At 48.4% G+C, this 19,669-nt stretch overlaps 3 protein-coding genes and 3 long non-coding RNA genes across 12 annotated transcripts in view; 3 read left to right on the top strand and 3 right to left on the bottom strand.

Annotated features, from left to right (window-relative positions):
* The first annotated feature begins 389 nt into the window (after positions 1 to 389).
* Positions 390 to 10,823, top strand: LOC133492686 (uncharacterized). The gene is made up of 4 exons (XR_009792724.1): positions 390 to 619; positions 6,133 to 6,283; positions 7,713 to 7,839; positions 10,689 to 10,823. It is a non-coding gene; the product is annotated as an uncharacterized LOC133492686 (long non-coding RNA).
* LOC133492687 (uncharacterized) lies at positions 660 to 1,968 on the bottom strand. The gene is made up of 3 exons (XR_009792725.1): positions 1,848 to 1,968; positions 1,377 to 1,565; positions 660 to 860 (listed from the first exon to the last, which is right to left on the bottom strand). It is a non-coding gene; the product is annotated as an uncharacterized LOC133492687 (long non-coding RNA).
* Positions 8,773 to 12,947, bottom strand: LOC133492682 (carbonic anhydrase 1-like). The gene is made up of 7 exons (XM_061805207.1): positions 12,790 to 12,947; positions 12,490 to 12,687; positions 10,886 to 11,004; positions 10,717 to 10,809; positions 10,583 to 10,645; positions 10,338 to 10,493; positions 8,773 to 9,569 (listed from the first exon to the last, which is right to left on the bottom strand). Exons 1-7 carry the CDS (start codon positions 12,821 to 12,823, stop codon positions 9,450 to 9,452), a joined length of 783 nt encoding a protein of 260 aa, XP_061661191.1. The 5' UTR covers positions 12,824 to 12,947; the 3' UTR covers positions 8,773 to 9,449.
* Positions 12,948 to 13,848: 901 nt separating this feature from the next.
* Positions 13,849 to 15,020, top strand: rbis (ribosomal biogenesis factor). 2 transcript variants are annotated; one of them, XM_061805209.1, is made up of 4 exons: positions 13,849 to 13,990; positions 14,243 to 14,364; positions 14,431 to 14,553; positions 14,624 to 15,020. In XM_061805209.1, exons 2-4 carry the CDS (start codon positions 14,251 to 14,253, stop codon positions 14,690 to 14,692), a joined length of 306 nt encoding a protein of 101 aa, XP_061661193.1. In that variant the 5' UTR covers positions 13,849 to 13,990; positions 14,243 to 14,250; the 3' UTR covers positions 14,693 to 15,020. The 2 variants fall into 2 exon arrangements, with proteins under 2 accessions (XP_061661193.1, XP_061661194.1); XM_061805210.1 differs by having other exon boundaries at positions 13,854 to 13,990; positions 14,246 to 14,364.
* Positions 15,021 to 18,635: 3,615 nt separating this feature from the next.
* Positions 18,636 to 19,669, bottom strand: part of LOC133492681 (RNA-binding Raly-like protein) — a 63,526-nt gene continuing 62,492 nt past the window's right edge. For 5 of the 6 annotated variants that reach the window (XM_061805201.1, XM_061805206.1, XM_061805203.1 and 2 more), the window contains 3 exons: positions 19,189 to 19,355; positions 19,052 to 19,091; positions 18,636 to 18,774 (listed from right to left, as the gene is read on the bottom strand). In XM_061805201.1, the coding sequence (XP_061661185.1) occupies positions 19,059 to 19,091; positions 19,189 to 19,355 (200 nt within the window). In that variant the 3' untranslated portion in view covers positions 18,636 to 18,774; positions 19,052 to 19,058. Of the gene's footprint in view, positions 18,777 to 19,051; positions 19,092 to 19,188; positions 19,356 to 19,669 lie in introns of all 6 variants that reach the window. The other variant, XM_061805202.1, reaches the window with a different exon arrangement.
* LOC133492685 (uncharacterized) lies at positions 18,697 to 19,277 on the top strand. The gene is made up of 3 exons (XR_009792723.1): positions 18,697 to 18,836; positions 18,910 to 18,978; positions 19,134 to 19,277. It is a non-coding gene; the product is annotated as an uncharacterized LOC133492685 (long non-coding RNA).

Here is a 19,669-nt window from a genome sequence, read left to right as displayed (position 1 = left end):
CGGATGTATGCATACATTAATGGGGGGGGGGGGGGGGTGGGGGGGGGAATGGCGTTAAAAATTTACCGACGATATTTGATGAAGATATCAAACGCAACGAGGGACACTTTAGTAGCCAGTGTCAAGCCTCTGGTGATGCGTCCAGAGATGTCCAGCAGGGGGCAGAAAATGTTCACTGATCAACCGGGTGAATAAATTGAAACATTAAAATAAAATGTATGTTGTGTCGATGTAAAGATAACGTTTTTCCTGAATCTCGCCCTTATTTGAAGTCGGCAAATCGGGAGAACAGTAGATTTCCAATTTAACTGCGTGCTCCATTTTTATTTGTATTTTATTTTATTTATTTTTTTTTTTTTTAACTCCAGGCGGTGTGCTTCTGTATTTATTTGGGGTTGTTTTGTTGGATTTGGGGCCTGGTTCCAGTGGCCCAATGGCGGATTTTGGCCACACAAGGTCACTCGAAGAGGAGGAAACTCGGCAGCTGATTTCACGTCAGCAAACACTGACTTCCTTTTTTTTTGCTTAATCAGTCAGAAAAGGAGCGTCCGTGGGAGACTAAAGTCTGCCGTTGTGAAATCAACTCGGGCCCTTCGGACGATGACTTCAGCGTTGGGAGGTAAACGCGTTCAACACAACGCGCGGACAAAAGTTCCGTCTTGCACTTTCCACACGACCTTTGCGGTGTGTTTGTTTGGTCTGTTGGTCAGCGCAGACGTCACCCATAATCATCCGCAGCAAAGTCAACCTAAAATGTCTGAAGGTTGATCATTCAGGCGCATCCAAGTGCTCCACTTTAAGTTTGGTGGATGTCGTTTGGAGCTTCGGCTCTCCTCACTGGTCCTCTATTGGGTTGGGGCCTGGGCAATGTGGAGTCTAGTCAATTAAACAAGATCACAATCATATCTCATTATATCTAATAACATGTCTAAATGCATTCATGGGTGTAGATTGCCACAGACGCGTTTTGCTAGTCCGACTTGTCTGGAGCAATTTTGCTCGGACCAGCGTCAAAGTGCTGACATCATTGAGGCCTGTAGGGATGAATTTGAAACGGTGCCGTTGCTCACGTACTCCCAAAAGTTCTACCCCCGGATTGCTGATGAAAAGGCGGAGGCCGGAGAGGCGATCCGATCGTGTTCTGTCCGCTGTGCATAAGCTACGATGGCGGAGGCTTCTTAAGTCACCTGCAGAAGTCATCAGGCTCCGTTTAAGCTCTGGCGCCGGCGCCGCATTAGCGACTTCCCACGGGCCCCCCGAGACAATGGACCAGCGGGAGGATGCGCTGAATAAACCCCGAGAACAATCCCGTGCCTGCGTCGGACGGACGCGCTCTTATTTTGGCGCAGTCGGGAAGTAAACGCAAACAAACAAACCAGGGCAGGCGGGCGGCGTCCTGCGCGGATGCGACCGGGACGGACGTCTTCCATAGGACTTGCGGGAGCTTTCGATGCGTTTGCCCGGACGCCGAGGCGACGAAATCGCACGAAATACGCAGTGAAGGTTGTCGGGGGCATCCCGCACCACTAGGCGGCGCTCTAACGTGCGACTGCACGTGAGGGCAGCTTCGTCAGGAAAATTCAAGAAACAAAAATGAAATAAGAAATAAATTTTGAATGTATATAGATATTATATTTACAATGCAAAATTAAAATTGTTTTTTTTTTTTTTTTTTAAATACGTTCAATTAAATGTGATTAAATTGAACACTCCACTGTTTTTCAAGAAAAAAAAAATCTAGAAAACAACAATAGGAATAAAATGTTGGGATAAAAATTCCAATGAAACGGTCGCTGTGGATTTTAAAGCCAAATAACTCGCAGAAAAAAACAGGAAATGATGTTTACATTACAAAGGGGCCCTCTGAAGGTCGCGACCTTGCGGGCCCAACGATAAACATCGGCCGTCATCCGTTGGCGTCGCCCTTCATGCCGCGCTTGCTTCTTGGCGCCTGGCGTGTGTGTTTGCCCTCGTCAAGCTGCTCTTATCCCACATACGGTAGCGTGCACGCACACGCACACACTAATGACCTGATAATCATCATCACACACACACGCAGGTACACGCACACACTAATGACCTGATAATCATCACACACACACATTTATCTGCCATCAGCATGCAAAGACCCATTTTAGCCTTGAAGTTTCCCAGGGAACGTTCAAAGTTCAAAGGTCAAAGTGATGTTCTGTGGTACGTTTCCTCCCCGGTGTATTTCCACATAATTTATGCGCGCTTGTAAAATATTATAAAAATCCATGTCTGATGTGCTTCGCTTGAAAAGTCCCTTTGCACAGCGATCCACTTTTTACTTAATTTTTAATTTTATTTGAAGGGGCGGAGCCTCCGGCGACGCCTCGCGACGCGTCTTTAAGGCGTATTGTGACCGTTCTGTACCTTCTGCTTTGATCTCGCAGTCACTGTTGTGATATTAATAACAAATGACAAATTCAATGTCTTGTGAATTTCCATGTGGACAGGAACCAGGCGCCCGGCGCTATTTGCGGACCGGCCCACGCGTGGGGTGGGGGGTGTCTGCCCTCTGTCATTTTGCCCACGCGACTTGTTTTTCAAATGACCTGATATCCAAATAGAAAGATAATTACAAAAAAAGTAAACAAGATTTCATTCTTTACGTGCCATAACCAAAGGAGTATGAAATTTGGGGCAATTTTCGAAAGTAAAGAAGCGAGTCGGAGCGTGTTGTTGTTTGCTCTGTTTGGACGATTTGCTGCGCCATTGTTTGAAGGCGCTCATGTGACATTTCTGCAAATTTGCGTTCACATTTTGCGTGTTAGCATTGCGCTAGCCGATCCGGTTCCTTTTGTTGAAATAGACGGCGTCGAATTGTCTTTGGTTTCACGTGTAGCGCACTTTGGCTCATACTTTGATTTTGTCTCCTTCTCCTTTCGTTACCACCCATTTCTCGACCCCTAAATGGCGGCCCTTTAAGGCAACGACCCTTCCTGCACTTTGTCAGGGGAGCTCTTTTCCCTCTTCTTCGTGCTCTTAAATTGCAGCTCAGTGCTGCCCTGGCATGTTGTGGCACAACGCGGTATTACCCTGAAGGTTGCCAACTCCAAAATGTGGACGTGCTTGTTATACGCGCGGGTGTCCCTGAATTTGCGGCCGCTGGTGTATTTTTCTGCTTGGCAGTCCTCCCGGAGGAGTCGGTAGCATGAGCCGCGGCGCTATGAATAGACTCGGATTCCCGCACAGCGTTGCCGGGCGACGCTCGGCTCGAAATGTCTCGCGTACGCTGGCTGTTGGCTGGAAGAAAATTAAAAAAAAAAAAAAGAGGCGCCAGGGTGTGAATGAGGCGCAAGGGGGCAAAAAAGAAAGGCCCAACGGAAGAGAACCCGCGTGCCAACGACGGATCCCGGCCAAGATCCTAATTGATATTCTGCCGGGGTACGATTTGCTTCTCCTGCTCGGCTGCAACTCCGATTTTTAAGCAATCGGTTGTTTTTTTTTCTTCTTCTATGGATTCTGCTCATTTTTGGAAGCCCCCTTCTATCTATTATCTTTTCTTGTATACGTCATTTTTTTTTAAAATGTATAATAGATGCAGCTTCTCTGCAAGACAAACTAACTGGGCAACCAAGCGGGCCCTTAGAGCGGCCCGCGTGTTGTCGCTCGCACGGAGCGCCGCCGCGTCCTCGCATCAGAGGATTACGGGCGCCGATAATGAGATGTGCCGACTTGCCCCCACCCCCCATCCCCGACCAGCTCGGACGAAAAGCCGCTCGCGAAGCTCCCGTCGACACACGCGCCGGCGCTCGTAATCCGCACGGGGCCGCAAACGCGTCTTGTTGTGACTGCAAATAGAGCCGCTCGCCCTTATTTAGTGCGCAGAATGGCAAGAATAATAAATTGAGGATATTTCCTTGCAAAAGATTGATTTTCCAACTTCTTCATTGATCTTAACTGAAGGTTGATGACGTGACATTTCCTTGGGTCATTTTTAGGGATAATTTCAACTTGGACTTTTGCCGCCACGTCGGGCCCGCGAGGTCGGCGCCGCGCGAGCGGCTTCGGCCAATCCGAGGGGAGCGACGAGCCGCGCGGGGATCCGTCGGACCAATCGAGACCGAGCGAGTTTACAAAATGAGACATTTTGCCGGGCGTCGCCGACGACCGAGCCGTGACCTTTCAACCCGCCAACTTTCCGGGTCGGCCCTTTGCGTCCGTCTCGGTCGCCGCTCGAATTAGCGCCCGCGTGTTTAGTCAACAAACGACGGACGTTCGTGTTTGCTTTGCCGACGTTGGCGCACACAAACGGTTTCAGCGCAGGAGACGGACGGCCGTTCGAATCCAAAAGACTGAGATGATGTCTTTGCCTTTCTTATGATTTATGTGTGTGTGTCTTAATACACACACGTGCAGTGTGGAGGTACACAAAGCGACACTAAGTGAGCCGCCATCTTGCTTATCTCCAAAAAAAAAAAAAAAAAAAACACGTCGTCACATGACTGGGACGCCTTCGATTCTTCTCTTTTGCTCCAGAAGAAGTTGGCAAATCATCTCGGCCGAATGTAAAGCGAAGTCCAACCCGTTTGGGTTTTGTCGGGCGGGCTCGCTTCCGCTTTCCTTTCAAATTGGACTTTCACGCCGCTCATCGCGCGAGCTTCCGCGGCGGTCCAAGATGACGCGACGTCCGCCAGACTTTGGCTGCGCGTGGCTTGACCCGGTTGGAACGCGAAAAGTTCTGGGGACTCTCGAGATTCCTCTCGGGTTCGACACATTTATGGCGTGTATGCTTTGCGCATGGCGGCGAATGTATTTGATCAAGTTGACCCCTGGATGACCTCGGCGTCCGCAAACCGCACAAAAGTAGAAGGTGGTTGAATATTTCCGTTTTGTGGTTAAATTTGAGGGCGACAGCGAGCGAGATTTCAAGAAGTTAACCTGAGCAAAGTCCCACACCCAATGGGCGGGCAACAAGCGGCGTTTCCCAACTCGTTATCGTCGTGTTTAAAAATTAACTCTTTGCCCGGCGCGTCACCCGAGTCAACCATTAACCAGCGCGGGAAATTTGCGCCGGCGGCACCAAATTATTAGAACGTCGACGGGCGAGCGCAAAAAAGATTTGCGCTCGTCTCGACACGATCGGACTGCGTTCGTCCTTCCTTTCCAAAAATCCCGGCCGATGACAAAATGTCCGCTTTTCGGAAATCGGGCGAGGACGGTGATGATGATCATGGTGGTGGTGATGAAATCTGTTGGGCGTGAGTGTCAGATGACGATGATTTATTTTGATGGAAAGTCGCTGCGGGCGACTGACTTCCTCCCGGCGCCCTTAAAAATGTCATCGCGCCAGATATGGACGAGAGATTATCGCGTTATGACAAAAAATCTGCCGCTCTCGCCCGCAAATCTGCAAACGGAGTTTAGTGGCGCCATCGCTCATTCGTTAACACAAACTTGTCAACTTGGAGGTTGTTTCCTTTTTTTAATATCTCAGGGGTTGCGTTCCACAGGCGCACGCGACAGACATTTTTATGAAAAGCCACGCGTCCAAAGCCGCTTATCCTCACGAGGGTCGCCGAGTGGGAAGTGAACCCACGCGGACCGCTACACCGAATAATCGCTGGAAATATTTGAAAGCAATGTACGAGTATGCGTTCATGCGAGGCGTAAGAATTGCTGCTGTCACCATCAGCTCACGTTGTACAGCTTCGTTTTTTTTCCCTGGCTGGTTTTGAAAGGCGGGGCCGATCCGAGAAAAAATGCGCGGGACGACTGCATTTTTCAACCAATCAGGTCACACGTTTCAAGCGGAAGACGGCGTTTTGCCCAAACGAGCTTTTGGCATCAGCCGTCGAGGGTCTCGCGGGGAAGAAGGTCGCGTGTTATCGCCCCCCATCACGTGACGGCAGCGGGACGGACGCAAGATGGCGGCACGCGATGTGACGCCCAAGATGGCGGTGATGTAACGCGTTATGTAAGCGGGCCGCCGACCCAAAAAGAAGAAGAGGGGAAAAAAAAGGAGGTGAAGTGAGGCTGCGCTGATGCTCGGCAAAGTGGAGGCAAAGCTGATTTTCAGCCTTGCAAAATAAAAGCAGGTCCAAGTTGGCAACGCGATGCCCACAATCGTCACAAACGTTTCTTTTTTTTTTTTTTTTTTGCAAGATCCGCGCACGTGGACCCCGAGACAAGATGGCGTCGCCGATTGGCAAAGGAAGCCAAAACAGGACGCGGACGACGGAGATGGACGGCAGATAGCGCGAGAATGCGCAGGAAGGGCGGGCGAAAGTCCAGATAAAGAAAAGTGTTGGGGAAGGTACGCGACACAAATTCAAAACGGAACCCTCCCCCCACCCCACTTCCTGTTTTGATGCGTACAACTTTTTATCTATTTTTATCCTTTCTCTGCGCAATCTGCAGCTGGCCCAAAACTTTTGTCCACATTGCTCAGGTCGACAAATGGTTGCTTTTCAAAATAAAAGTGACTCTGCTTCTGTCACTTCCTGTCGGGAACGCCGCCATTGACAATTTCTCACAGATTTGGCAGTGCGGATGTCCGTCGTTACATTTTCGCCCGCGGCGTCGCGCGAGGGTCGTGACCTCGCGCGCGCGTGCTCGGGAAACGTTACGCAATCTGCCCTCGTTTGGCGACCGGCGAGCGCGGCCGGCAAATCTGGGCCACTCGCGGACGCGCTGAGTCGGCGCTAATCGTGGATCAGCCGACGGGGGCCGTTGCTCGGGCGCCTTTTAGAAGGCGACGACGACGACGACTTTGAAGATGGCGTAGTACCAAGTTGGGCCACAACACGGCTGACTAGGCGCCAAACCCGAAAAGCTGCACATTGCCGGCTGCCTTTTTGTGGCTTTCCACCTGCAAACAAGTCCTAAGCGAGAGTTGCGCCGTTTTGTGCCACAACCAGACGGGGGCAGCGCTGAGCTATCGCGGAAAATATTGTCGAAGGCCTCGTTAGTATGTGTGGCCGCTGCACCTCTTTGGACGTGTCAAGTCAGTGCCGATGCCTGTTAGCCCGTCTATGGCGTTTAGCTTTTGTTGTTAGCATTTTGGTTTTTAAATGTACAAAATGTAGCACTTTTTTTTTTTGGTTTGTTAGGTTTTGTGTGTCAGTTCCACTCATGAAATCGAACGAGGCGACTTTAGCCTCGAAGCTTTTTTTTTTGGCCGGTGGGCTTTCGCGTCGATCTTCAGCAATTTGCGTACGTGCACGCGGTCCACGCGTGCTCGTTGGGCGTCGAGGCCGGGTTGGTCAATAAAATGGACGACTGGCGAGATCACGTGTGCGCCAGGCCGGTATTGATTTCACTTTGGGACAAAATGACCTTCGCAGCAGTTTCCGGCGCAAAAGAAGGAAAGAAAGAAAACGGCGGCGGCGGCGGCGGCGCGTGCGTCACGTGACGAGCCCCTGCGAGCTCGTCCAGCTGTCACAACAGATGAACGACAAAATAAGCACAAGGGGAAAAAAATAATAAAAAAAGTCTGTGGACAAACATTTGCTCCTGGACTTTTGATGCCAAACTCAACAGAAATCACGTTAATGTTTAATCTAAAAAAATAAATGCAGAATTCTTTTTTAGAAATCACTTTAGATTTAAATGTCACTTAATTTGTGTACTTAGTCCGCAAAATAATATTTCTTTACGTTTGTAACGAATAATACTGAAATGTACTGTTTGTTTGTTGTTGTGAAAAGGTTTTTTTTTTTTCACCGCGCCGATTTGACGCGCAGGCGGCGAATGTCACGCCCGACGTGCGGAGCCGCAAGGTCAGAGGTCGAGCGGTGCCGTTCCAACGCGAAGCTCCACGAACGACGGGGAACTTTCGCATCTTCAGCGACACGACAGAAACGTAGCGCGGTGAGCTTTGTTCAGCTATCTGACAGCCAGTAAAAACAACAAGATGCTCATGGAAATGGAGCTTAGCTTAGCCTAGCGTTAATGCTAACATTTCAACCTTTTCCAGGAATTGTCCGGACAGTAAGAGCAAATCTGACTCCATTGTGCTAGGTTAGCCTTCATGCTAGGCTGTTCCATCGCTGTTAACAAGCAGAAGGTTACTTGTCCATTTTGGACACAGTTAGCTTCGCTTTAAATGTAATACGTCACACTTTTACAAGGATTCAATCAAACGAAAGTGTCCACTAGATCTTGTTGCGCTCGTAGCGAGCCGAGGTCAGCTTGCGTGCCGCGCTGCCGAGCTTTTAAACGGCTGATAATGAGAAAAATGCATTAATCAGCTTGTTTTTGCACTTGGCGACAGATTAGCGTTGCTCTAATGATGAAATGTCAAGCTATTTCAAGGATTAGACATTGCTACGTTTCTGAGAGCGGCGAGGATAATTTAGCTCCCATTTCCCGTACACCGCAACATGTGCTAATTAGTGCTTGTTGCGCTTGTAGCGTAGCGAGCTAAACTGCTAAATGCACATAAAGCAAAGCTAAGTTAGTTTTTATGGGATATATCCAAGAACTCATACAAAAGGCAGAGAGGCTAGCTTAGTTCTTCATATGTTGTGTATATTTTCCATGCTAAAATATCGAGCTTTTTAACCAATTACATAATGTGCCCTTGCTAATTTGTGGACAGGCTCGCTCATTTTAGCCTTTACGCTAAGTCACCAAACAGGCCGGTCTCAACGTCTTTGGCGTCTTAAATTAATCAAATTGGGACATTAGATGAGCGGAATTTGCATTTAAGAGATTTTGAACGAAACATTCAACTGAAAAAAATCAAGATAATAACACAAGCTAATTTAACCTTTGACCTTGACAAACCACTGGGCACAAATGTCGTTTTCAAAGTGATTTATTCCATTAGTCAATTGTCCACTTTCTAAATATAGAAGAACAAAATGACAAGACAACTTCTGGACGGTTTTAAATTATTGGAATAAGGCATCTAAAAATAGGAATCACGATGATTTAGTACATGAGTTGAGAAATAAGAGAAAAAGAGGAGCTTTTGGGGGGGGGGGGGGCAGGATGGCCGCGTCGTCTTCAGTTGCAATCGGAATTTGCCCATCATGTCATTTTTTTTCTTTTTCAAACAGAATATAAACACATGGAGTAAAAAAAAAAAAAAAAAATTGTACTTTTTTTTTTTTTTGGGGGGGGGAGTTTGAATTTCAATCTGTACCATCAAAATATTGCAACTTTAAACATTTGGCATCTAGCAAAGGCTCAACATCACACAATTTGACTTAAAAATATTTCCAAAATTCTGCAACCAAAATCCAGTTAATTTTTTTTTTTTTTTTTTTGGCATTAAAATGAAACTTTTAATATTAAAAAGCATCAAAAACAAATTCCAATCAGAATTTCTGGGCGTGATGCAAATTTCCAGCCGATTCTTCTGGCGCTCCAAAGTTGTTGTTGGCTATCTTGGAGGAAAGTGAAAGTTTGATTACGGTGCAAAAAAAAAAAAAAAAAGACGTCGGCGTCGTCACCGGCGGGCGGGCGGCGCCGCTTCACTTGAAGCAAGCTCGGACCCGGCGCCCTTTGAGGGGCTGCGGGGGCCGGTAGTTGTCCACCATGCGGCACTCGGGCTCGCCCTCGGCCGAGAACAGCAAGCTGCGGAATTTGGCCATCTGCCGGCGAAAGGAGAGACGGCGCCGGCGTCAACGTCGAGACATGACGATGGCGTCATTCCGTTCGCTAGTTCAACGGAAAACAAGGGAACGCGCATCCCTACGGACGCAAACCTTTTTGAAAATACTTCCGGAAAACTAAAAACGAAAAGCCTGAAAAGTAGAAGACGAATGAAAATGTTTTTGAAGGTCGACATTGGGCGCAAATTTGCTCTCTGAATGAATCGACATGGCGGACGAGGACTGAAATCAACAAAGGTTTTCTCGCAATTCCTGTGCACGTGCTCAACTGCAGACCCCCGGGAGGCATTTCGGGACTTGACGTGGCAGAACCCGGCTTGCCTGTAGTACCGCCTTTTGCCACGACATGCTGGGCAGCACTGAGTCAAGAGGCAGAGGAGAACCAAAACGACACCCCCTCCCCCCCACCCCCTAATTTCCGGGTTTACAGTTTCCGAGTGCCTGCTGATGGCATTTCACGCGCTATGTTGGCATTTTGTTAACGTCAACATTTCACAATGTTGAACTTTTTGCTGTTTTGCGTTTGTTTTCCAGCAAATTCCGATCCTGAAGCGCTTTCTCAAAGTGATGTTACGCGATCTTGCGCGCGTGAGGGCTGAACGTGAGATTTGCCGCTGCGCCGTCAAAGGTTCTCCTTTCTTTCGGCCTTTTGTGTTTAGCGCACGGTGACTGGCGCTACTACACAGTGGCGTTCTTTCTTCTGCGCGCGGCCCAACCCAACAAGGAGGCGTTTGTGCGGCGACGCACCTGAGCCGGGCTGACGCCGATGGGGTCCTTGCACACGATCCAGGTGACGCTCTCCAGCAGAGGGGGCGTGGTCAGGGAGCCCTCGTAGGTCCAGTAGTCCAGGCGGGCCGGCAGCAGGCTGGCCGGGTCGAAGCCCTTGAACGTCGTCTGCTTGCCCTGATTGAAACAAACAAAACAAAAAAAAAAAAAAGCCATTGACGGCGCTGCGTGCGAAAAGCGCCGCCGCCGCCGGCTCGGGGTCTTACTTTGGTCTTGATGGCGTTGAAGGCGTCCAGAACCTTCTGGAGGCTGGCATTTTCATTCCCAATCTAAGAGAAACAGGAACAAGCGCTCATCTCAATCTCATTTCAGAAGCCGCGTCGCCGTGCTCGTGAGTCACCTGCAGGAAAACGCCCACCACGGCCAGTCCGTCGGCTTTGCCGGCGGCCTCTCCGAAGTCGGCGTATTTGGTGTTCCAGTGGACCAGGTGGAGCTGCCGAGGGGCCGACGGGCAAAGTCAGGAGACGTGCAGATACAACAAATGGCGGACGCGACTGGGAACTCCTCACCTCGGCGGGGTACTTGTTCCCGGCCACCGTGTGCTCCGAGCCCCTGTCGTCCGAGGCCCCCCAGTGGAAGTGGAACTGCTTGAGCCGGTACACCCCCGACACCGGCCCGCCGCTCAGAACTGCCCACGGAAAGAGAGAAAGAGGGGGGAGGTGAGCGCGACGTGACGGCACCGGGCTTTTGCTTTGGGGGGAGGACGACCACCCAAATCTCAAGTGCATGTCCTGGATTTGGCAAATCTTTGCAAAAGTTGGGAAAGCGTCAAATGTCTCGAATTGGCGATTTTCCTTTCGACGCGTCATCGCGGCGGCTCCATTTGGGGGCGCGCCACGTCTGTGCTCGCAAAGCCGAACCTCAGGTGGGAGAAAAATCCACAATCAAAGATTTGCAAGGGCTCTGATGACGTCATCTAATCTCAATTGGCAAACGCGCGTGTAATCTGGATGAGAGGACGGAAATAACAACTTCGAGCGTCCGCTAGGGGGCGGCAAACTTTCCCGTAAAAATCGCCGCTTGCGCGTTTGCAATTTGCCACTTGGAAAAAAAAATATTAATAAAACACTGCGATTGACTGGCATGCAACACTCCCGTGCCCCTCGTGAGGATAAGCGGCAAAGAAAATGGGTGAATTCATTACAGTGTCACAAAAAGTGGGAAAGTTCGTCAAAAGAAGGTATCTGGTATTTTTCTGGCAATATGAGGACTTTGTCATAACTTTACAATTTTATTAGTTAGAAAAACGTTTGCATGAAAAACTCCAAATATATCACTACAATTGTTTTGTCGTCATAGAAAATTTGTTATTACTTACTATGCTTTTGTAACATTAAAACATAATTCTACAATTGTTTTGACCTCTCGAAGCGCGACTTTATTCTCGCAGGTATTTTTGTAAAATTTGCCGCAATGTACAAATTTATTAACACTTCAAATTCACCCTCACAACATGATATTAGGTTACAAATGTATTTTCATCCTGGTACTGGTCCACTTGCCGCCTTCTCCCAATGTGATGGAATAAAGTTGTCATTTTATGAGAACAAAATATATATTCAACCAGTATTGTTTTGCCTTTTTATGAGAGGCAGACATATTGGTCATAAAAGTCAAAATATTGCCAGAATATGTCAAATTTCGTGGAAGATGTTACTTCAGATGAGAGTCCCAAACTGAAACAAACATACTGCGAGACAATGGAAAAGTCGACAAATGTAAAAAAAAAAAAAATACATGCAAAATGCATGCAAATAAGGTTTCATCGTGGGGGGATAGTGGACCCCCCCCCCCCCCCCGACATTACCAGAATAAATACATACTCAAATATTATTAATTCATAATTACAGATTGTTACGTGTAAAAGGTAGTGAAAAATAAGTCCTAATAATGTAAAAAAAAAAAAAAAACAATGATTCTGAGGTCAGTTTGCAGGTCCGCGCGGCAGGAACAGGAGCATAATTTCATCCGCAAATATGAATATGTCGGGACTCGAGGATGCGGGTGACGTCATCCTCAAATGAGAAGCGCCCAAAAAATAATAATTAATAATAAGGGGAAAAAATGAACAAAAACCCCGCGTGCGGCAGGCAGGCAGGCAGGCAGGCAGTACCGGAGCTGTCCTGGTCGTCCAGGAAGGTGACCTGGAAGGAATGTCCGTTGTTGAGGATGTCCAAGCAGGTGTTCGGGTCGTACTTGAGGCTGAGCGGCTGCAGCGAGCCGTCGAACGCCGCCTGGCCCGGATCGATGTCGACGGGCGACTGGCGGGGGCCGTCGGCGATGGGGAAGCTGGCGGACCACTTGTCCGGACCTGCAAAAAAAAAAAAAAAAAAAAAGACGGACGGGATGCTGGCGCTCGACTCGCGCTCCGAGGATGCCGCGTGAGGATGAAGCTGACGCGACCGCCGCTCACCGTTGTCGGCGGCGTAACCCCACGCGTGAGCCATTTGGTCACTTTTCTTCACTTGCTTGGTGCAGTTCGAGAGCCGCTCGGTGCCCGCCGCCGCCTGACAGCTGCAAGCCGCAGCTTATATAGAGAGACACCCGGACACCCCGCCGCCACCGCCCCCCACCCCCTCCCCGCGCCTACCCCCCCCCCCACCGCCGCTCTCCCCCCCCCCCCCCCCCCCCCCCCCCCCCTCCTCCTCCTCCTCTTCCTTCCCCAGACGTGCTGCAGTCCGCCGAGATCGACCTTCTTCTTCTTCTTCTTTTCCCTCGGTGCACCAAATCGAACCCAACGGTTTCGAGCTACCCGAGCCGAGCCCGACGCGTGGGTCGGCCCGGGCTTCGGTACTTCCGCTCGCGTCCCGGTCCCGTGCGCCCCATTCCCAAACACATTTGACGAGAAACGAGAAGCGCCTTTCATCTTAACGCCCCCTTTATGACGCATCGCCTCCATCCACGTAGACGTAAAAGCGGGGCCCGCAATATTTAGGTGGAGGACAGGACAGGACCTAGCCGGAGAAGTCAAAGTCCACACTGGGCCCCGGCGTGACCTTCACCACAGACTGACCGCATGGCGGAAAGAAATTGGACCGTTTGCGCAAAGACGACACCACAAGAAGCGCAGCGAGCGGTCGCGAAGCCGTCGGCGCGGCGCGGATGCGGTGCGACATCGCCACCTGCCGCCAAACGATGAAAGCGCACGTCAGCGCCGAGCTGCCTTGGCACGTGACCGACACAAGGCCCGCCTTGTTTTCCGTGTCCTTGACCTCCAAACCGGAAATTCTAATTCCTTTTCCTGTCTTCGAAAGGCATGTTTTTTTTTTGTTTGTTTTTTTTTTAACACATTCTATCATGTATTATTGCTTCACCAAATACAAAACGAATATTAAACGAAGCAGAAGTGAATTTTAAATTGGAATAAAAGACGACGCCGTCTTTGCCTCGTGTGCTTATAAATAATGTCCCTGGTAACGTGTATCTTTAATAATGCATTTCATTCATTGTGTATGCTGAAAGCGCAACAAAAAGCCATTGACGACATTATAATTGTTGATTTTCAAAACGTAAAGATTAGAAATTCAAGCGCCGGCGCGTCTCATGTTGATGGCGTCATCAACAATGGACACCAAACCCTCGGAAAAACACGAAGCAACGTGCACGCTCCAACGGTACGTTCTATTTTCGGTTCTTATGATTAATTCAAAAGGAATACGCAAAGTAAATCGCTCGATAAAGAACATCTAGATTGCAGATATTATTCCAGAATACGTCTAACTAGAGAATATAGCATTGTTTAGCCCAAGTCGTCAAAAGACAAAACACAAGACCGCAGCACTCACTTGGGAGGAATGACAACGCAACATATCGCACATATTTGCTTTTTGGTTCTTGTTGAATTGACTGCAGTTTGTGTATTTTAGCAGGTCACATGGGTAAAAACAAAGAAAAAGGCAAAAAACGGACAAATGTCTTCCAAGTGGCAGCAAACAAACACTTGAAGGCCAAAAACAAAGCCAAGGCCGTCCGGACCACGCTGAAGCGGGTAAGTTCGGTTTTGCCTCTTTAAAAAAAATAAAATAATAATCGAATCTACTGGTCCTCTTGACAGATCAACAGCGTGAAGAACGAGAAGGTGGAGAAACTGAACCAGATGTTCTCGGAGGTGCAGAAGGACGTGAGCGGCGCTTCCAAACGCGTCGCCTCGCAAGCGGAGAAACGGCCGCCGCAGCAGGTGAAACGGGTCGCGCGTTGAGTTTGCCGCGTCACGTTCGCAAATTCATTCGTGGCTTTTGCGCCTCTAGATTGTCAAAGAGCCGCCAAAGGAGGCCGCAAACGTTGACTGCGCTGCTCAGCTCTTGTCTCAGCTCTGATGGATTTTCAGCACAACGTGTGAGCAGTAACATGTTGAACATGACAAAATAGACGGTAAACTACCACGTCGGCAGTTGTTTCACAAAAGCTGACATGTCAAACGTGTCGGCTTTCTCTCAACGTTGAAAAGAAGAGGTGCCGGGATTCAAACCTCGGACGCTCGAACCAGTCACGCTGCCGTGTTTAGTTAGACGACAAAATTCAGCTTTCAAAGAGATGCCACAACTATGTTGTAACACGTCCGCGAGAGCCAGAAATCTTGCTTGTCTGTACGTGACCAAATTCTTATTTTCCACCATCATTGCCTTATAAATTCTTCAAAAATCAGTCATTTTGTGATGTTTTTATTTTTCATTTGGACTCTCATCATTGAATTAGACCCCGAATGGAAAATTATAGGCCTTGCATGGGAGAACACGCACAATTGGTGGCTCATAAAACTTTATTATTATTATTTTTGTAATGGCTGGATGGGTTGAACGTAAGTATGCACAGCGCAAAAAAAAAAAAAAAAGCAGCAGATAAATTTCATTCAAAAAGTGAAAAATATGTTGGTCATCTCAATTAAAGTGAGCGTTGAGGCTTTTGCAACAATTGTGCCAAAAAGATTCAAAGATTGACGACGTCCGTGACGGCGCCGTCTGGTGGACAAGTGAAGCCACAGCAACCTTGCGCCAATCCGAATCTTATTGGCCGTGAAAGGTCGTTTGCCAATCAAAAGCTTCAAATGTCCTCGAACCCGTACTTTATTTTGTCGTCGTGATGCTCCCGTGTGGCCTTTTTCATTCCCAAAAATTGGGAAAAAAAACCAATTGTAATGTCTGTGAAGACAAACCGAGACTGGTACGTTCGATGTGGTTCTGGACCGGTGGGCCCAACCCGACGCGGCATCAGCACTGCTTGTCGCATTTTTGAAATGCAGACTGACAAGAATTCGCCAAATTATCTGATGCCAGACTGTGCGAGAGGTGTGTTGTCCCCCCCCCCCCCAATGAATTTTAGGGTCTCCGTGGAGTAGCACGCAGACCGCAGTTCCTCGAGACGCCTGCAGGGGGCGGCACAGACAGCAGTTCCACCGACAAAATGGAAAAGAGAGCAAAGTCTGTGGAGGTCAGTCCGGTTCCAAGCCAGGAAAACTCGTTTTTTGCCCATTTTCACTTCAACTTGTTTCATGACTTATTGTTATTAATATGCTCCTCACCTTGCCATACAAGCTTGCAGAACTCCTGAGGTCCGTTGAAAAAATTTCAGCGCTTTGAAATCAGGCCCGAGAGCCGTGACTGTATTTGACTTCTTTTAGATCACGGGGGTCAAACTCGTTTTTCTCGCGGGCCACATTGTGGTTCCACTTTCCCTCAAAGGGCCGTTCTGATTATGAAACAATACAAATGATTTATTTGTCATCGTATTTACATCATCAATTTATGATCTACTTTTGGAATCAGAAATCACGGGTAATGTGTTTTTCAACGATTCATGTTTGGTAACACAGAAAATGCTTTATCATTTACGACGCATGACAATTTGAATTGTTTTTGTACACATTTTTACAGGAATAATTGAAATAAACACTCCGGATTTGGCTTTGCGGGCCACATGAAGTCCCCCGGGCCTTGAGTTTGACACCTGTGCCTTAGCTGCTCAATTTATGTTTCTTTTTTTTCGGCTCAGTGTTGTATAGTCAAGAAGCCGCAAATAACACGCACGGCATCCGGAGATGCGCTTGCACGGCCGCGCAACGCGTGCGACGTTGCGTTGTTTTCAGTCTTTGTAAAGTTTTTGTTTGGTGATTTCCCCCCCCCCCCCCTTTCCAAATCCAGAAGCCCCCCCCCCCAAGAAGCACCACGACGGTCACCAGGGTGCGCACTTTCCGCCAGCCCCTCCAAAGACTCCAAAATGTTTAGGTAAGTACTCTCAACTGCCGTTTGTTCACATCGGCCCAATCGGTCGCAGGAACCCGACTGCCGGCGCCAAACTTTTTCTTGCCATTATGGGGACGATTTTGAAGTTTGTCCTCTTAATAGAGCATTTGTGATATTTATGAAGATGAAGCATCTCGATTGATTTTGTGTTCTGTCTCTGGCAGATCCCGCGGCCGCCCTCGCCAGGTAACGAAACGCTTTTTGACATCTTCCCGTTTTGCGGCCATTGTCGCGTTGCGAATTGAAAACAGGGAAGTCCGATAAACGTGGGCGTTAGGGAGGATAATTGACTGGGGGGGGGGGGGGGTCTTTCTGCTGGTGCGCTTGTTTTTGGGACTTGGGAGAAAAGCCCCGGATGCCCGACTCCGCACGTACTCTGAAGTCATTTCGGGGGGGGGGGGGGGGGGGCACACAACAATCCCAAATGGTGGCCGGAACCATTTGGAAGGACCGAAGGAAGCGGCGGTTCCGCATCCTCGCCAGCTTGACTGCCTGGTGTGACGGTCTGAGCGCTCCCCCGTGCTGCAAAGTCTCCTTTTGTTGAATGCAAATGCGTTCCTCACAGGGGAATTCTGGGTACGTAGCAGACGCTTGCTGGTCTCATAGTTCCCCTTCTTCTGCATAGAGAGAGCTAACGTATGTTCAAACAAAAGTTGATGAAAAAGATAAATGTACGTTTGCCGTGTTGGGCCTTTCTGAGACGTCCGTAGCGCACATGAACACAAGTTGTCAAATAGCCCACGATGGGGATTTTTCAGACTGGCCGGAAGTTTCCAAAAATCCGCGCATGCGCATTACTCACACAGAGACTTTGCGGCACTCGGGACGCTTGCGCCCTCCATTTTACGTTGTCCGGGCGAACACGCAGCGTTGCGTACTTTGCTTTTTTTCCCCATTTGAATGCTTTTAATGATCCTTGCGTATGAAATAAAAGGCGCCATCCCAATAAGCGCGCTTAGCTTTGCTTCTCGCAATCTACGTTGGATTTGATTTTGTGTCCGATTGTGGCAAACTTTGTGATAAAGAAAACAAAAGTTATACAATTGGGATTTTGTTCATGAAGACTTCAAAATTAGGAAAGAAATTTGAAATGAATTTTGATTCACTTGAGTATATTTTTGACAAATTTTTACATATACATTTCTTGCTGAATAATGCATTTTTTAAAAAGTTTGGTATTGTTTTTCCACACAATTTTAGTGTTAAATTAGTGCAAAGCAGCAAAGAACCCCCCCCCCCTCCCCCCAAACATGACAAATTGACTTTGCATCTGAAATGTAGTTTTTTTTTTTTTTTTTTCTTTTCAAAATATCGTTTGAACCGGGTAAATGAAGGAGGCGATTTAAATAAACGTGACACAAACTTTATTGACTTCATATTCACACAAGGACTTTGGTGTCTGTACAATAAATAAAAATACTCCTTTTCCCTATTTATACTGCCGTTTATTTTTTGTTCTCCTTTTAAAGATAAACTGAAAATGTAAAGTACAGTAAACATGCCTTTTGATTAAAAACAATGCCCCAATTTACATTTTTTTTTTCCAAACAGGCGCCGAAGCCCGTCGTAGATCAGCCGTTGCCATGGAAACCACTCCTCCCTGCTCATCCAAAAAAAAAAAAAAAATCCACTAAGGTAGGAACAATTTCTTGGTTTTATTCTTGGTCGGATTTCAGCTTGTGTTGACCTCAAGAGCCAACGAGCGTAACTTTGCTGCTGTCCACCAAGAACGAACGTTACATTTTGATGCCACGTATCGTTTAATAACCCAAATCAGAGATTGACCTCTGACCCAAAGGCAAAGTCAGGATGCGTCTACAAACTTTTTTTTTTTTTACTTTGTGTTGTCAAATATTGATTCAAAGTCAAATTTATATCCAATGCTGTATATTTTATTAATATGAACCTGCCAGACCGTGAATCAAAAAAAGAAAGAAAGCAGTACGAGTTGTGAAATTGTGCAGTCGAGCGGCCAACAGAAAGTTTGCAAGCGTGCAGGAGCGTCGGCCTCCTGCTGGGGGCGCCACGGCAACTCGACCCCTGTTTTGTTTCCATCCTGTACATCCCGTTTTCCTCCAGCTCCTCTTCCAGTCCGGACCCGGCGGGCGGGAACGCAGGCCGAAGAATTCCTCCGCCTCCTCCTCGTCGTCGTCGTCGACCTGCCGTGATGGAGATAAGATGACAAAAAAGGCGGCTAACGGAGATCAAGTCAAGTTTCGTGGTAACATTTTATCCAGCGCAATATTCTACTTGAATATAACACGTTGCAAACATATTTGCTTGTTTCCAATCAGGAGAGAGGTGCCGAGATGTGTTTTGAGTTACGACGGTGGCCTCGGAATCACTTCGGCTCATATCTCAAGGTAAGCGCAAGTCGTGCACCTTCCGTGTAGTACCACAGCGTGCCAGGCGGTGGCAGCGATGAAAAGCGCTTACCCGGTCCTCAGTTGTCGACGTCGGACACATGGTTCTCCATCTGCAAAGCGCCAAGAAAAAAATTCGTCAAAACCACTTTCAGGAAATCGGAACGAATGTCTCCGTAGCGGCGGTGAGCAAATTAATCCTCATCTTACCAGATGATGGGGACCCTCCTCGTCTTCCTCCTCCTCCTCCTCCTCGTCGCCGCCGTCGCTCATGTCGCCGGTCGTCGGCGCGCCGTCGCCGCCCTCCTCTTCGGAGTTGTCCGACGCGGACTCGTCGTGCAGCGAGCCGCGGTTGTCCTCGTAGATCCTCTGAGCCTCTGTCGGCGAACGAACAAACAGGAAAAAATGAGCTCGCCGGAGACAAAAGTACACAAGTTGTACGGCTTTTCAAGGGTATCGTGTTCATCGCAACCCAAACACTGTCGGATGTGCAATGCTTTGCGGAGGCCCCGTAGCTCAGTGGGTAGAGCGTTGGTTGGGGAAGCCAGAGGTCCTGAGTTCAAATCCCAGGAAGGGCAGCAAGTGGACAAACTGTGCCAAACAAATATGAGATGGCGGGCCTAAAGAAAGCTTGAGAGGGAGTTGCACCAAATATTTATTTTATTTGGCCCATTGTTTGAAAATGCGTAGC

This window comes from Syngnathoides biaculeatus, chromosome 19, assembly GCF_019802595.1.
Source record: "Syngnathoides biaculeatus isolate LvHL_M chromosome 19, ASM1980259v1, whole genome shotgun sequence".
NCBI lineage: Eukaryota > Metazoa > Chordata > Actinopteri > Syngnathiformes > Syngnathidae > Syngnathoides > Syngnathoides biaculeatus.
Note: the sequence above shows the minus strand (reverse complement) of the source record. Positions and strands in the feature narration are given on the sequence as shown.